Consider the following 17,511-nt stretch of genomic DNA (forward strand, 5'->3'; position numbering starts at 1 on the left):
ATTTACGTCCCACCCACCACCCACTTCATTGCCACTGTCGAGGACTTAACTGACATGCTTGATTACAACTCTGAAGACATCAATGGTATGGACGACGATGCCAGAGAAGAGTAGGCCCAAAACCCGCCATTTACCGTATGCTGGACGGCCACCTCTTCGTATGACGTGTACATGGTGGATACACCCGAGGGTGACGGCGATGATGAGAAAAATCCAGTAGAGGATAAACCTCCCGAGATACAACCAAAACACTGACGGCGCCGCTCTAAATCACGCCGCAGCAAAGACAGCAATACTGGCACGAGAGACAACAATACTCGGGACGACGCCGAAGACCAAGAAAACCCTGTCGAGCAAAACTCTAAAGAAGAAGATCGAGAGGATGGGCAAGTTAGCCCTGATGAACAGCCTGCAGACGAAAACTCGGAGGACAGTAATTACCTTCCACTCTCCGAGTATGGGGTGAGCCTCGGCGACGAAGACTTTATCGTGCCTGAGGAACCTCTCGAGCAGGAGCGCTTTAAGCAACGGCTAATTGCCACTGCAAGGAGTCTGAAAAAGAAACAACAGCAACTTCAAGCTGATCAAGATCTACTCAACGACAGATGGAGTAATGCCTTGGCAGCCGAGGAATACGGCCTCATGCACCCAACCAAAAGTTACCCGAAGTGTAAACTGCTACCCCAATTTGACGACGAGGCCCTCGAGCCTGCGCCATCAGCGCGTAATGCGGCTGACCGACCACCTCGTGGCCGGGAAAAAACGACAACTAAAGCCGAACACCAGCCAATACTACCTTGCTGTAAAGGTAGAGATATAACAGCTCGGGGATACACATATGACCCGCGGCAGGACCTGAAGAATAAAGTAGGTTCGGCCAGGTCGATCTACGGATCGCGGGGGCATGCCCCGACGCGCGACGATGGCCATCAAGCCAAACATGAAAAGCATAATCACGCACGGGCCGAAAGTCGCAGACGGACTCCATTCGAACTACATCGCGACCTGGCCCGATATAGAGGCGCCATACACCCCCTCTGCTTCACTGATGAAGTAATGGAGCATGAATTCCCAGAAGGGTTTAAACCCGTAAATATCGAATCATATGATCAAACAACACATCCCACAATATGGATTGAGGACTTTCTTCTCCATATTCATATGGCCCACGGTGATGATCTTCATGCCATCAAATACTTCCCGCTAAAACTCAAGGGACCAGCTCGACACTGGTTGAACAGCCTGCCCGAAAACTCCATTGGCAGCTGGGAGGACTTGGAAGACGCCTTCCATGACAACTTCCAAGGCACATACATCCGACCCCCGGATGCTGACGACTTAAGTCACATATTTTAACAGCCCGGAGAGTCAGCCAGGAAATTCTAGACAAGGTTCTTAACTAAAAAGAACCAGATCATCGACTGCTCGGATGCCAAAGCCCTAGCGGCCTTTAAGCACAGCATCCACGACGAATGGCTCGCCCGACACCTCGGACAAGAAAAGCCAAAGTCCATGGCGGCCCTCACGGCACTTATGACCGGCTTTTGTGCGAGCGAAGATAGTTGGCTAGCCTGTAGCAATCATAATGCAAGAGAACCTGGCACCTCCGAAGCCAAGAATAGCAACGGCAAGCCCCCACGCAACAGGCATAAGCGTCGAAACAATGGCGACAATACTGATGACACGACGGTCAATGCCGGATTCAGTGGCTCCAAGTTCGGTTAGCGGAAGAAGCCATATAAAAGGAACAATTCGGGCTCTTCCAGCCAGGACTACATACTCGACCGTCCATGTCAGATCCACGGCACCCCTGATAAACCAGCCAATCATACCCACCGGAGTTGTTGGGTCTTCAGGCAGGCCGGCAAGTTAAATGCCGAAGACAAGGAGAAGGAGGCGCAAAGCGAGAATGGCCGGCAAGTTAAATGCTTGATAAGGTCGCTTTGTACTTCTGCTGTTAATTCGGCGGCCCTAGCAGCAGAAGTACAGAGCGACCTTATCAAGCAGAACCTTAATTCGGCGGCCAAGCTCCCGGACACTGTCAAACGAGTCTGTACTACTCTGCAGCAGGACAGCCCAGCCCATCAGGAGCTCGACTAGCAATTCGGCCTCCGTCTCAGTCCCGACCAAATGGCGGCGTACGTACCGCGCGTACATAACTACGCACTCAAAATACCATGGGCATAGACGGAGGCGTAACTTGATTGTGGTTAATCATACGGCTCCCACACATACTTTTCCTTTTCTTTTTTACCATTTTTTGGTCTCTTCTCCACAGGCCCCTCTCGACGGCCTGATCACCGATACTTTCAAAGGACGGATATACCAAGGCGGCAAGCAGCACAAGCGTGTGGGGGAATCTCTAGATGTTCTTCTTGACGATCATTCTACCTATTTTCAGGACCCGCACGCAGCTCCCCCTTGGTCTTGGCATGTTAAATAGCCCTGTTGCTTATCACACTATTTGTACAAATACGCTTTGACGTATTATTCAAATTATAAGGGAAACAGTTTGCGGCCCAACCTACGTGGCACTAGCTTACTACTTCATTTTATTTTGCTATTCTTATCGATTGCATCCGTACACTTTGGTACGCTTTAATTCGCCAGGGGCTTTATTATGCTCCATTCTACGACAACAAAGTCCGAACACTTCTTATAGTACAGTTCGGCACCCCAAATTTTAGCATTATATGCATCGGCTCCAAATCATGTCTTTGGTCAATAGTTGGGTTGCCCGGCTCCTGTGCTTGCTACCTTACGTTCCATCCTATCGTCTAGGGTAGTAAACGGAGAACTACTGCGATTGTGTTTCTGGTTTATCCGAGCAAACACCTCAGTACAGAAAGTCGAAAACTGGCTGTCATGATACGGCGAGAGCTGGTCAGCTATCCGGAGGTTACAAATCTTTTGCGATTTTTTCCTCTGCACAGTAACGCTGTAACATGCGGCTACTCATCTGCCGTTCAAAAAAGATCCAACGCTAGTGGTTAGCCCAAGTAGAAACAACCCACCGCTATATAGACTTGGGGCATGGACGGGGCTATGGCGGGGGAAAATTAGGGATTTGGCGGGACACGTCCTGCTCTCCCGCGCGGCGGACGAGACGGTGGAGGGCAACCGTCGCCGTGGCGGAGGAGAGGAAGGCGAGCTACCAAACAGGGGAGAGGAAAGAAAGCTGCGCCCCACGGTGGAAGCAAGGCAGCCCAAGGCCGTCGCCGAGGAGAGTGAAAAGGAGCGCCGCGGCCGCGGAGGGGAGGGGCGCCGCCGTCACCGAGGAGAATGGCGAGGGGCTGAGCCGTCGCTGCAGAGGAGGGAGGAGAGCCACTGCACCGCGAGATTCCACGCGAACCTCCCCAGATGAATCTGTAGTGAGTCCCTTGTTTCACCTTCAGGCTAAACATCTACTGAAACTTTACTTTCTGAAGATGGTCTTACTCCCTCATCAAATCAGCTTTACAAATGCTCTAAAGTACTACTTGAATGCTTGTTTTTTATCTAAATAAAAGTGCAAATTTGCAGCATATTTTCATGGATTTGGCATATCCTTTATATTAAACAACACCCTTGACCTGCATCTCTGAAACTGTAGCTTATTTGATGATTCTCTGCATGTTTATGGTGGTCATGCCATGATGAGTAGGTTCAGTTTATGAAGTAGTGTGCACGTGAAGCCTAATCTTGTTTATGTACTGATCTCAGCATGCATTTCAATTTAGAGATGTTTCTATGCTTCCTTATTTTTGCATCCTGGCTTGTCTTTTTGAATTTTTGCAGAGTTTGGGTATTATGCAATTGTGAAAGTGTTGTGTAATGGCAGAAATTGGCAAGAGGATACCTGAAGTTGGTATGAAATTCAGAGATTCGAATGAGGCTTGGGTGTTTTGGGTAGAATATGGGGGTCACATAGGCTTTGATGTAAGGAAAAGATGCACCAACAAAAGCAAATTTGATGGAAAGGTGACTTCATGCAGATTTGTGTGTTCCAATGAGGGTCTTAGAAAGAAATGTCAAACCGATCGTGAGCCAAAGCGTTTTAGAGCTGAAACAAGAACTGATTGTAAAGTTCGGATGGTTATTACATTGGATCGAGCAATAGAAAATTATGAAGTTACTGATGTTGTATTGGAACACAACCACTACCTTCAATTGCCACAAACCCACCACTGGTTGGCATCACAACGGAAGATTTCAGACCTGCAAGCTTTCGAGATAGAAACCGTTGATGATTCTGGAATTATGCCATAAGGCGCACATGAGTTTGCTTGTCATCAAGTTGGCGGCCCGCTTAACCTTGGTTACACTTGCCGTGACCAAATGAATCATTTGCGAAGCAAGCGACAGAGGGAGTTGGCTTATGGACAGGCTGGAAGTATGTTGAAGTTTTTCCGTGACAAAATAGCCGAGAATCCATCATTCCAATATGCTTTGCAGTTGGATTGTGAGGAGAATATAGCCAACATATTCTGGGTTGATGCTAAAATGCTACTTGACTATGCACACTTTGGCGATGTTGTCACATTTGACACTACATTTGGCACAAACAAAGAGTATAGGCCATTTGGTATTTTTCTTGGTCTGAACTAGTTTAGAGAAACAACCATCTTTGGTGCTGCATTGATGTTTAATGAAACACGTGGCTCATTTATATGGATATTTGAGACATTTCTAGCTGCACATAATGGAAGGCAGCCTAGGAAAATTTATACAGATCAAGATGTAGCAATGGGAAAAGCCATAGAGAAAGTTTTCATGGAATCATACCATGGATTGTGCACCTTTCACATAATGCAAAATGCTTGCAAACATTTATCTCCAGTAAAGGGTGACGAGGAAGATGAACGGGAAGAGAGAGATGAAGTGGAGGATGAAGAAGAAGAGTCCCATATTCTCAAAGATTTTAGTGCTTGTATGTATGGCTATGAGGACAAGACAACATTTGAAGAAGCGTTTGACAATATGAGGCTAAAAGTGCATAAACAAACCTGGTTGGATAGCATCTACAAGGTGAAATAAAAATGGGCTGAATGTTATATGAGAGATGTCTTTAGTTTGGGAGTGAGGAGTACACAATTAAGTGAGAGCTTCAACAATGCCTTGAAGAATCATTTGAAATCAGATTTTCATATTGTTCGATTCTTGATGCATTTTGAGAGGACGGTGGAAGTAAAAAGGAGAAAGGAATTGGACTCTGAATTTGAGGCGAGGAAGAAGTTGCCAAGAATTAAGATGTGCACACCTATGTTGGCGCAACAAGCAAAGTGTACACTCCCATTATTTTTGAAGCTTTTCAAGGTGAGTATGAAAGGTCAATGGCTGCATGCTGTAGAGTATTGGATGGAAATAACAAATTTGTTGTTGCTATTGGGAGTTTGCATGGTGATTTGCAATTTGAGGAGGAGCGCATAGTGATAGGTGATCCTTCGACCCAAACGGTTTCATGTAGTTGTGGAATGTTTAATAGGACAGGGATATTGTGTGGACATGGTCTAAAAGTTCTTGATTTGATGAATATAAAGACATTGCCAACACATTATGTCTTAAAGAGATGGACTAGAGAAGCACGCAATGGAAGTATACAAGATAGGCAAGGAAGGAACGTGATAGAAAATCCAAAATTGGAAGCTCAACTTAGATACAAGGAGCTGTCTCACAAGTTTCATAATATGGCACATAAAGCAGCCAACTCTCCGGAATGTTGTGGGCTACTGAAAAGTGCACTTGATTCCGTTGCTCCACGCATCGATGATTTACTCAATGCAGCCACTAGTGCTATGAGTGAACCATATAAAGACAAAGAAAATGTTGATCCACGGGTGCAGCAAATAGATGAGTTGCTTAGTTCTGCACGGCTGAAGAAAAAAGAGGTTCACTCATCAAACTTAAGGAGAAAGAAAAATTGGCTTGATAAGTTTCTCAAGGGGAAGCGCAAACCAACTAAAGCTACCACACCAACAAAAAAGGGAGCAAAGGTATGTTGCAAACGGTACATGATATGTTGTTTTGTTCCTTTTTAAACTAATTACTATGCTTTTCATTGGCAGAAACAAAAGAAAAAAGATGGTGTGCAACAAAAGGAAAAATATGATGTGGAGCCTCAAGTACAAGTCAAGAAGCGTGAAAACAACAAAGGGGCAAATCTGGATCCTCAAGAGAGCAGTGGCATCATCAGCTTCACCCAGCTCTTGACGGCTCCAACTTGTGGTGATGTTTATCTGTTCTAGCATGCTAGTCTGTTAGATAGTATTTTCGACATGGTTAACTATAGTATTTTGGGGCTAACCATATTTTGTGGCCAAATTGTACAAGTGAAATGGCAAAATTTCACCACTTCAATCATTGTTTCAGTAATAGCATTTGCTTCTGAAATTGTACAATTGCTTCTGAATTTCAATGATAAGTGGATCAGAAATTTGAAGAATACTGTTTATCTCATTAGTAAAACTTGTTGATATTTGTTCACTGACTGAAAAACTGCTGCTTATCTCATTAGTAATACTGTTGCTGTTTGCTAACTGTTGTGGTTTGTTAACTGAAAAACTGCAGCTTATCCTAGTACTAAAACTGACTAAAAAACTGATGCTTATCTCAGTACTAAAACAACTACTATTCATTAACTGGCTGAAAAAACTGTTGTTGTTTCATCCTACTCTGTACCTTATATATATGGCAGCAGCACTGGACTGAAAACAGACTGAAAAAGTGAACTCTATTTCGGTTGGACTGGACTAGATGGTCGCCTTGTTCCTAAGTAAGAGAGTTTTCTACTTGAGAGGATGCTGTCAGTTGGATCTTTTTTGAACGGCAGATGGGTAGCCGCATGTTACAGCGTGACTGTGCAGAGGAATGTCACCTGATCTCAGTCCATGTTTTGGTTGCGTCTTGCGTGCTATGATAACCAATGCCATGTGGATGGCACACCGGAAGGCCATGGCTTCCCTTATCATGCTTGTCGGTTGAGTCATTTGAAACGAGAGAAACGCTAGAGTTTTCAGGAAGAAATCAACTCTAGCATGCTACATTTTCAATCTTATCCAAGACGAAGCCAAACTTTGGGTCCCCGCTGGAGCTAGGCACTTGAGTCTCATCATGTCACGAGAGTTGTTTCAATGGATTTGTTGTCGGACGGGCTATGTTGTGGAGCCATTATTTTATACTCTAAAACTCTTCTCCTTGATTAATGAATGAGGCTAGTCTTTTGCCTCTGTTTCAAAAAAAGATTGCACTACTATTGAGATTACAAAAAGTGTAGCAATAGTCAAAACACATGATGGCAGTATCACACCAATTGACATCCAACATGATTTTGTCTACATCGATTCTTATTTTTAAAACGAAGACAAAAGATTTGCGTCATCTATTAATTATGTAGAAAAAATTGCCGAGATAATTAACAGAAAACGGTGTGGAAGCAAAATATTCTTATAGTAGATATGAATAGAAGGAGAAGTTTCTCTAGTTGTTGTCAAAATAAAAATTAGGACAAAAATCCCTTACAAAATACAGTGCAAATGAATCATTAAAAAACCATGCATGGTTTAATTGTAAAAACATCAACACGGGAAATTCCCTCAAATATACAATATTTCTATTACTGCCTCCGTTCACTTTTGTAAGTCGTTTCAGACAACTCAAAATAGGTTGTTTTGCACATTGTCTGAAATGCCTTCGAGATCTTATAAAAATGAACAGAGGGAGTAGAACAAATCTTAATGTACATCTTGGTTTATTATTTAGCAATCACTTTGGTTTATTTGCATTCAGTTGGTAGTGATAAGGATATGCACAAGGTGAGTCCTTCACCTTTTCAGCTGCAGAGTGCATATGGTGTCCCGCTCAAGTCGTCGCACATTCTACTTAGTATTCCTTATCAAAAAAGTCAGTTCACACATCATGTGTCTGTGTCAGTTTCTTCTTCCAGCTTTCGCCACTTTTTTTGAATAAAAAGGTAGAGCATTTTCTACCTTATGCATTCAAAACCGGTAGGGTACCGGAATGACCAGAGTCATTTACATGAAAGTGATGTTAACGCCGCACACTTTGTGCAGCAGGTCATCACCAAACCTAGAAAAGGATACAAAGCAGAAAGGTTGGGAAGGAGAGGCGGAAGAAGAAAAGGCTAAGTAGGATCAAGTGCATTTGCCCAGGGAGAAAAATTATATCCATCGTGTGGTTTAGCACGCAGGCTCCATAGTTTGAGTAGCTCAGTAACCTTGCTGCATAGTTTCCTCTCGTTCCAAAAGGATCCATGAAACACCTGATCAGTCCTGGCGCTCCAAAGGGCGACTGCGCATGCTGTGAACAAAATGTGCCACTTATTGCCGTGTCGAGCCCGCGACTGCTGCGAACACAGGAGCTCTCTTGTTTCGATGGATGATGCGGCAAGGTCTTGCATCCCTAGCTTGGACCAGAGGGACTACGCCAGCTTGCAATGTAACAGGATGTGGTGCATTGTCTCTGCGGCCGGGCATAGATCACACCCGTTGTGTGCAACGATTTTGTCCCAATGCTTTTTAAGCATATTGTCGCGAGTGTTGTGTCTGTCTTGAAGGGCAATCCATAGGAAAACACAGTGCCTGTGTGGTATGATCTTGTCCCAAATATACTTGGCTGTCGGACAAGTCTTTCCTCTAAAGGTGAACAGCTGGTAGAAATAAGAGGTGGTGACAGACTTGTGTCTTAGAAGGGGCTCCCTCACATCTGGCATACCTTCATGTGGCTGAATATTATGCAGTAACTCGAGCATGTTGTGAAGCTCCTGAGTTACTATGGAAGAGAGGTTTGGATGTAGCTGAATGCTCCATTGTCCATCTCTAAACTGGGAAGCCACTGTGCAAAACTTGGACGTGGAGAAGGAGAAAAGAGCCAGGAAACATGCCATGAGCCAACCATGTTCGAGCCAATGGTCATGCCAGAAAGCAGTGCCCTGTCCCTCCCCAACCTTGCATTTGGTAGCCTCGATAACCGTACGCAAGGTGGACCTGAAACCTCTCCAGATGGCTGTGTCCCGGTTTTGTGGAGACCAAGAGATTTCCTTGTGATAATATGCGTGTGCAAACCAGCTGTAGCACGGCACGTCGCGTTGCTGCAAGATCCTTGCCATGAACTTGCAAACAAGGGCCCTGTTGTGTGCTGCAATGTCTCTCACCCCCAAACCTCCATGTTCTTTTGACAAAGTGACCACATCCCAAGCGACTAGGCAATGCCCTCCGCTGACTTGGTTTTTCCCTTGCCATAAGAAGCCCCTTAGGATTTGCTCGACCTTGTCTAGCGATTGCTGTGGCCATAGAAAACAGCTCATGAAGTAACTGGGGATCGCTGCCAACACTGCGTTGACCAAGGTGAGGCGGCCCCCCCAAGACAGAAAGGTTGCGAGCCATCGAGACAGAAGCTTGTCTACTTTATGAATTACTGGCAACAACAGTCCATGAGTGATCTTGTTGAGAGAGAGGGGTAGTCCCAAGTACATGCGTGGGAAAGCCGAGACCTGACATTGTAGAATATCTGCTATACTCTGACAAGTCAGATCGTCTAGGCAGACTCGCATGATAGTGCTTTTATGATAGTTGATCTTAAGTCCGGTGAAATCACTGAAAGCTTGTAGAATCCGTTTGATAACCTGTGCTTGTTGGATATCTCCTTGCATTAAGATCAGCGTGTCGTCAGCATATCGCAGGAGCGGGCAGGGGCCATCACCCCCAAGAGGATGGTTGAGGTTTCCCGCATGGTGTTCCTTTTGGCAGAGCTGTTGCAAAACGTCGGCTTCCAGGATGAAGAGGTAGGGAGAGAGGGCGTCCCCTTGCCTTAGACCACTCCTTAACATGATTTTCTCTCCGGCAGATCCATTGATAACTATCCTGGATGAACTAGTTGATAGGATGTCAACAGGCACTGTCCGGTAGCCAATTTTTGCAGGAAGCCGGGACAAGGTAGTACCGTGGGAAGGTCACCTGCTACGTACAAATTTGGAGCCTCGCTTCGTGAGATCACACTGAGCTGGGAGGCTGCTAAAACTACGGAGCTCGGTCGCCGCTAATTCATGACGCTAACCACCGTCACTGGTGCCGAATGTGAAGTTCTTGTTGGGCCACTGCCGAAATCAGTACGACACTTCATCAAGTTGAGGGGATTATATGCCTCGGAAAGAAAAGTTTAGGGAATCATACCACGTACTAATAGAGTACCATAGTAACGTGTGCTCCTCCTGACGCTCTCCATTTGCTGCTTGAGTACTTTGTCGCAGGCAATGAGCCAATGACCATATTCTTTATTTTTAGAGCCCGCAAATTGCGTGTCTTAGGGCATCTCCAACACTGACCCGCAAATTTGTTCCGGCATCCGTCTGCGGACATGGGACCAGTCCACGGACATAAGTGCATGAACCGGTCATTCATGCTGCCAGCATATATTTCAACCACCGTTTGAAATAACCAGACGGAATTCATGCAAACATGACGGATTTCATTAAAGTATGAATAGAAAATAGCACAAATCATCCATACATAGCATGCAAATAAAGTCTAGTACAACAATAGTTCAAATTCAACGAGATTAACCGGATTTTAAACTAGTTTTTCATGAATGGATCATCCTGTCCCACACATACTGCCCCTTCAGATTTATCCAACAATGTGTGTACTTAAATGATCGTCCTCTATTTTGTGGTACATCATGGCAGCGCGTATGGGCTACACAATGTGTAGAGCAATATTGAATGAATGAATGAATCAATCAATCAATCACACAATTACAATGCGATATTTTGAAAATTTTGAATTGTTTAAATTTATTTTAGTATTTAAATGGGCATATGAACTGCTACCGGTCCACTTTAATAATTGCTAGGGGCAAAATGGGAAGTCAAATGAGATTGGTTTCTTCATGAAAAATACGTGGGGATTATTTGGAATATTATCAACATTTTTGTTTTACTATTTGAAGAAATAATATTTTGACTTGCAATTTGAATTGGAATATGAATTGAATTTGGGACAACTGGTTTTTAAGCTTCACAAAACATGATGTCTTGGCATAATTAGAGAAAATCATCGCTATGCCAAGACATCATGATGTCTTGGCATAATTATAACACAAAACATGATGTCTTGGCATAATTATAGGAGACCCATGCTATTACAGGGGTGTTATAGCATGGTCTCCTATATATCGAGTTAGAGTTTTGGCTCCACTCACTACTTGCATCATCATCGTAGTCTACTCAATCATGAACGCTAGGGTGCATCGGCGAGCGGGAAAGTAGGTCTCCGAAACCTCATGCCCTTGTGATCCTACTGCAGGAGAGGGCGGATTAGTTTTTGAGGAAGCACCTCAAGCGACTACTCGCATTCTTCGTCGTGGGCTGTCTACCACCAAGATCAGGCGTTGTTGCACGCCATTGTCACTAAAGGCTACTTCAACCGGTCTTCGCCAACTCGTCGAGAACAACATTGCCTCCGTGGCAACCATCACTACTCCATCTGCAACCAATCAGTATGTGTCCCGTGACATGATCCAATCTTTTATTATGGATACTGTTGCATGTGCGATGCTTATCACTATGTATCCCCTGATCTGATTTGATATTTTATTATAACTATTGTTGCATGTGCGATGATGTTGTTCGTGATGGTTCATCTAGCATGTTAGATTTATCCATGCTAATCGTTTTTCTATTGTAGTCATGATTTATTTAAATGAAATCCCTACAAAGTGTAAGCTCCTAGGAAATGGAGAGCTGAAACGAGGTCGGGAGGTCCCTTCTCGAGACGAGGTAGGCACAGAAACCTCCCCTCCCTCTCTAGCCTCCCCCGCCACCGCCTCGGGGCAGGGCCGGGCAAAGCCCGACCGGTGCCGGCAGTGGCAGGGCCCTCGCATTCCCATGGTGGCTGGAGCTGGCGCGGCGCGGCTCCTCCATCCCGGGCATGGCGCGGGCGCCGGGCGTCGTAGTGCGGTGGCGCATGGGGTCGTGGTGGGTTCCGGTGCTTTCTGCCGGGCTTCGGGCGGCGCGGCTCGTGGCAGGGCATGCAGTGGAAGCTGCGGTGATGGGGATGGCGGGCCAGATCCACGTGGCGGCGGCTGCTCACGGCGCGGGCCGGGGCCGGCATCGTGGGGGGAGCGCACCTAGCTACGACGGTTGTCCTAGGCTCCTGGCCGGCTGGCAACGCGGGCCTAGGTGGCTCTGGCTGGTCACCTTGGCTCAGTTCTCAGGCAGGGCAGATGGCGTCGGGGTGGGGGGGGGGCTCTGCTCTGCCGGGATGTTCGGGGTCTCGATTGGGGCAGAGAGGCGGGGCACGCTTCGTAGGTGTGTAGTGACGTGGCTGTTGCCACGGTGCAGGCGGCGCGGGGAGGCGTTGGCGACCTCCTTCTCCTAGATGTGTACGGGGGCAGGTGCAGATCTAGGGTTTGTGCTCAGGCAGGCCAGATCTGGGCCCGGGGTGGATCGAAGTGCGTGCTTCAGGTAGGAGAGGTCGGGCTTTGCCCGGGGTGTGTCTGCGGGTGGTGCTTGTGCTCTCCTTGCGGGCATGGTGGTCGGAGGTGGGGACCGCAGTATTTCAAAAAATTCCTACGATCACCAGAGATCTATGTAGGATATGCATAGCAACGAGAGGGGAGAGTGTGTCTGCGTACTCTCGTAGACTGAAAGCGGAAGTGTTTAGTAACGCGGTTGATGTAGTCGAACGTCTGCACGATCCAACCGATCCAAGTACCGAATGTACGACACCTCCGTGTTTAGCACACGTTCAGCACGATGACGTCCCTCGAGCTCTTGATCAAGTTGAGGACGAGGGAGAGTTCAGTCAGCACGACGGCGTGGCAACGGTGATGATGAAGTTACCGACGCAGAGCTTCGCCTAAGCACTACGACGATATGACCGAGGTGTTGAACTGTAGAGGGGGGCACCACACACGGCTAAGAGATTGTCTGTTGTGTTTTGGGGTGCCCCTACCCCGTATATAAAGGAAGGAGGAGGAGGCCGGCGGCCAGGGAGGAGGCGCGCTAGGGGGGAGTCCTACTAGGACTCCAAACCTAGTAGGAATCGCCCCCCTTTTCCTAATCCAAGAGGGGGAAGGAGGGAAGGAGAGGGAGAGGGGAAGGAAGGGGGGTGCCCCCTCCCCTAGTCCAATTCGGGCTGCCCTTGGGGGGAGGGGCGCTTAGGGAGTCCTAGATTAAGGGGTCCTCGGACGACCGGACTATGTAACATGGGCCGGACTAATGGGCTATGAAGATACAAGACAAAAGACTTCTTCCCGTGTCCGGATGGGAGTCTCCTTTGCGTGGATGGCAAGCTTGGCGTTCTAATATGTAGATTCCTTCCTTTGTAAACCGACTCTGTACAACCCTAGGCCCCTCCGGTGTCTATATAAACCGGAGGGTTTAGTCCGTAGAGGCAATCATAATCACAATCATACAGGGTAGACTTCTAGGGTTTAGCCACAACGATCTCGTGGTAGATCAAGTCTTGTAAGACTCATACTCATCAATATCAATCAAGTAGGACATAGGGTATTACCTCCATCAAGAGGGCCCGAACCTGTGTAAAACATCGTGTCCCCTGCCTCCTGTTACTGTCGACCTTAGACGCACAGTTCGGGACCCCCTACCTGAGATCCACCGATTTTGACACCGACATTGGTGCTTTCATTGAGAGTTCCGCTGCGTCATCACCAGAAGGTTCGATGGCTCCATCAATCATCTACAACAATGCTGCCCTGGGGAATGCTTTCCTCCCTGGTCAGATCTTTGTGTTCGGCGGCTTCGCACCGCGGGCCAACTCGCTTGGCCATCTAGAGCAGATCGACACCTACGCCCCAGGTCACCGAATTAGTATTGGAAACTTGGACCATGTTGCTGACATTCGAGGAGACTTGATCTTCCAAGGATTCACGACCGCAACCTCCACTCTGGCCTTAGAGCCGGAGCGCGTCGCCAGGTCCGAAGACAGGATTTCTAAACCCGTCGGACTATTTGTGGCTACTAAGCCCAGTATGGGAGAGCCGGAGGAAGCAGTGTCACCGAAAACCATCACAAAGCCAGACTCTTCCTCGGACACTGGCTCCAAACTCTCGGAGTCAGCATCGTGTGAGATCGGCCGAGGAATCCCCTTCCCCCATACTCCACAGATTCTCTTCTCCTTGGCCAAACCTCACCTTTAAGTGAGGCTCTGGACTTGATGCGAGCCCTCGTCATTATGAAGGAGCAACATTCGAACTACACCCAGCCCAGACTAGGGGTTGAGACCGGGGAATTTTACGTCCCACCCACCACCCACTTCATCGCCACTGTCGAGGACTTAACTGACATGCTCGATTACAGCTCCGAAGACATCGACGATATGGACGACGATGCCAGTGAAGAACAGGCCCAAAACCCACCATTTACCGTATGCTGGACGGCCACCTCTTCGTATGACGTGTACATGGTGGATACACCCGAGGGTGACGGCGATGATGAGAAAAATCCAGTAGAGGATAAACCTCCCGAGATACAACCAAAACGCCGACTGCGCCGCTCTAAATCACGCCGCAGCAAAGACAACAATACCGGCACGAGAGACAACAATACTCCGGACGACGCCGAAGACCAAGAAAACCCCGTCGAGCAAAACTCTGAACAAGACGATCGGGAGGATGGGCAAGTTAGCCCTGATGAACAGGCTGCAGACGAAGACTCGGAGGACAGTAATTACCTTCCACTCTCCGAGTATGAGGTCAGCCTCGGCGACGAAGACTTTATCGTGCCTGAGGAACCTCTCGAGCAGGAGCGCTTTAAGCAACGGCTAATTGCCACTGCAAGGAGTCTGAAAAAGAAACATCAGCAACTTCAAGCTGATCAAGAGCTACTCAATGACAGATGGAGTAATGTCTTGGCAGCCAACGAATACGGCCTCATGCGCCCAACCAAAAGTTACCCGAAGTGTAAACTGCTACCCCAATTTAACGACGAGGCCCTCGGGCCCGCACCATCAGCGCGTAATGCGGCTGACCAACCACCTCGTGGCCGGGACAAAATGACAACTAAAGCCGAACACCAGCCCATACTACCTCGCTGTAAAGGTAGAGACATAACAGCTCGGGGATACACATATGAGTTGCGGCAGGACCTAAAGAATAAAGTAGGTCCGGCCAGGTCGATCTACGGATCGCGGGTGCGTGCCCCGACGTGCGAAGAAGAACATCAATCCAAACATGAAAAGCATAATCACACCCGGGCCGAAAGTCGCAGACGGACGCCATCCGAACTACGTCGTGACCTGGCCCGATATAGAGGCGCCACACACCCCCTCTGCTTCACTGATGAAGTAATGGAGCATGAATTCCCAAAAGGGTTTAAACCCGTAAATATCGAATCATATGATCGAACAACAGATCCCACAGTATGGATTGGGGACTTTCTTCTCCATATTCATATGGCCCGCGATGATGATCTTCATGCCATCAAATACTTCTCGCTAAAGCTCAAGGGACCAGCTCGGCACTGGTTGAACAGCCTGCCCGAAAACTCCATTGGCAGCTGGGAGGACTTGGAATACGCCTTCCACGATAACTTCCAAGGCACATACATCTGACCCCCGGATGCCGACGACTTAAGTCACATAGTTCAACAGCCCGGAGAGTCAGTCAGGAAATTCTGGACAAGGTTCTTAACTAAAAAGAACCAGATTGTCGACTGCCCGGATGCCGAAGCCCTAGCGGCCTTTAAGCACAGCATCCGCGACGAATGGCTCACCCGACACCTCGGCCAAGAAAAGCCAAAGTCCATGGCGGCCCTCACGGCACTTATGACCCGCTTTTGTGCGGGCGAAGATAGTTGTCTAGCCCGTAGCAATCATAATGCAAGTGAACCTGGAACCTCCGAAGCCAAGAATAGCAATGGCAAGCCCCGACGCAACATGCATAAGCGTCGAAACAATGGCGACAATACTGATGACACGATGGTTAACGCCGGATTCAGTGGCTCCAAGTTCAGTTAGCAGAAGAAGCCATATAAAAGGAACAATTTGGGTTCTTCCAGCCTGGACCGCATACTCGATTGTCCATGTCAGATCCACGGCACCCCTGATAAACCAGCCAATCATACCCACCGGAGTTGTTGGGTCTTCAAACAGGTCAGCAAGTTAAATGCCGAAGACAAGTAGAAGGGGGCGCAAAGTGAGAATGACGACAAGGAGCCCTGTCCACCGAACATGGGGGGTCAGAAGAAGTTTCCCCCCTAGGGTAAAACAGTGAACATGATATATGTTACCGATATCCCCAAGAGGGAGCGCAAACGTACTCTCAGGGACGTCTAGCGATAGAGCCAGTCGCCCCAAAATTCAACCCATGGTCATCCTGTTCGATCACCTTCGATCGCAGGGATCATCCGACCAGTATCCGTCATGGCGGCTCAGCCGCATTGGTCCTCGACCCAATCATTGATGGATTCCACCTCACGCGAGTCCTCATGGATGGTGGCAGCAGCCTCAACCTGCTCTATCAGGATAAAGTCCGCAAAATGGGCATCGATCCATCAAGGATCAAGCCCACAAAAACTACCTTTAAAGGAGTAATACCAGGTGCAGAGGCCCGCTGCACGGGTTCAATCACATTGGAAGTTGTCTTCGGATCCCCGGACAACTTCCTAAGCGAAGAATTGATCTTCGACATCGTCCCCTTTCGTAGTGGCTATCACGCACTGCTTGGACGAACTGCATTTGCTCGATTCAATGAGGTGCCACACTATGCTTACCTCAAACTTAAGATGCCTGGACCACGCGGTGTCATAACAGTCAATGGAAGCACGGAGCGCTCCCTCCGTACTAAGGAGCACACCGCGGCCCTAGCAGCAGAAGTACAGAGCGGCCTTAGCAAGCAGAACCTTAATTCGGTGGCCAAGCTCCCGGACATTGTCAAACGAGTCCGTACTACTCCGCAGCAGGACAGTCCAGCCCATCAGGAGCTCGACTAGCAATTCGGCCTCTATCCCAGTCCTGACCAAATGACGGTGTACGTACCGCGTGTACATAACTACGCACTCAAAATACCATGGGCCTAGACGGAGGCGTAACTTGATTGTGGTCCATCATACGGCTCCCACACATACTTTTCCTTTTCTTTTTTTTTACCATTTTTTGGTCTCTTCTCCACAGGCCCCTCTCGACGGCCTGATGACCGGTACTTTTGAAGGACGGATATACCAAGGCGACAAGCAGCACAGGCGTGTGGGGGAATCTCTAGATGTTCTTCTTGACGATCATTCTACCTGTTTACAGGACCCGCACGCAGCTCCCCCTTGGTCTTGGCATGTTAAATAGGCATGTTTCTTATCACACTATTTGTACAAATATGCTTTGACGTATTACTCAAATTATAAGGGAAACGGTTTGCGGCTCAACCTACGTGGCACTAGCTTACTACTTCATTTTATTTCGCTATTCTTATCAATTGCACTCGTACACTTTGGTACGCTTTAATTCGCCAGGGGCTTTATTATGCTCCATACTACGCCAACAAAGTCTGAGGACTTCTTATAGT

General features: G+C 47.7%; 1 protein-coding gene and 1 pseudogene across 1 annotated transcript; both read left to right on the forward strand.

Moving 5' to 3' along the window:
• Nucleotides 1-3,813: 3,813 nt before the first annotated feature.
• On the forward strand, nt 3,814-5,016 carry LOC147991686 (protein FAR1-RELATED SEQUENCE 5-like; annotated as a pseudogene).
• LOC147991687 (uncharacterized) lies at nt 4,432-6,224 on the forward strand. Its single transcript, XM_087539018.1, has 2 exons — nt 4,432-5,972; nt 6,045-6,224. Exons 1-2 carry the CDS (start codon nt 5,313-5,315, stop codon nt 6,222-6,224), a joined length of 840 nt encoding a protein of 279 aa, XP_087395144.1. The 5' UTR covers nt 4,432-5,312.
• The last annotated feature ends 11,287 nt before the right edge of the window (nt 6,225-17,511 follow it).

Source organism: Triticum urartu, chromosome 1A, assembly GCF_056163025.1.
Source record: "Triticum urartu cultivar PI428250 chromosome 1A, HENAU_Tu73, whole genome shotgun sequence".
Lineage (NCBI taxonomy): Eukaryota > Viridiplantae > Streptophyta > Magnoliopsida > Poales > Poaceae > Triticum > Triticum urartu.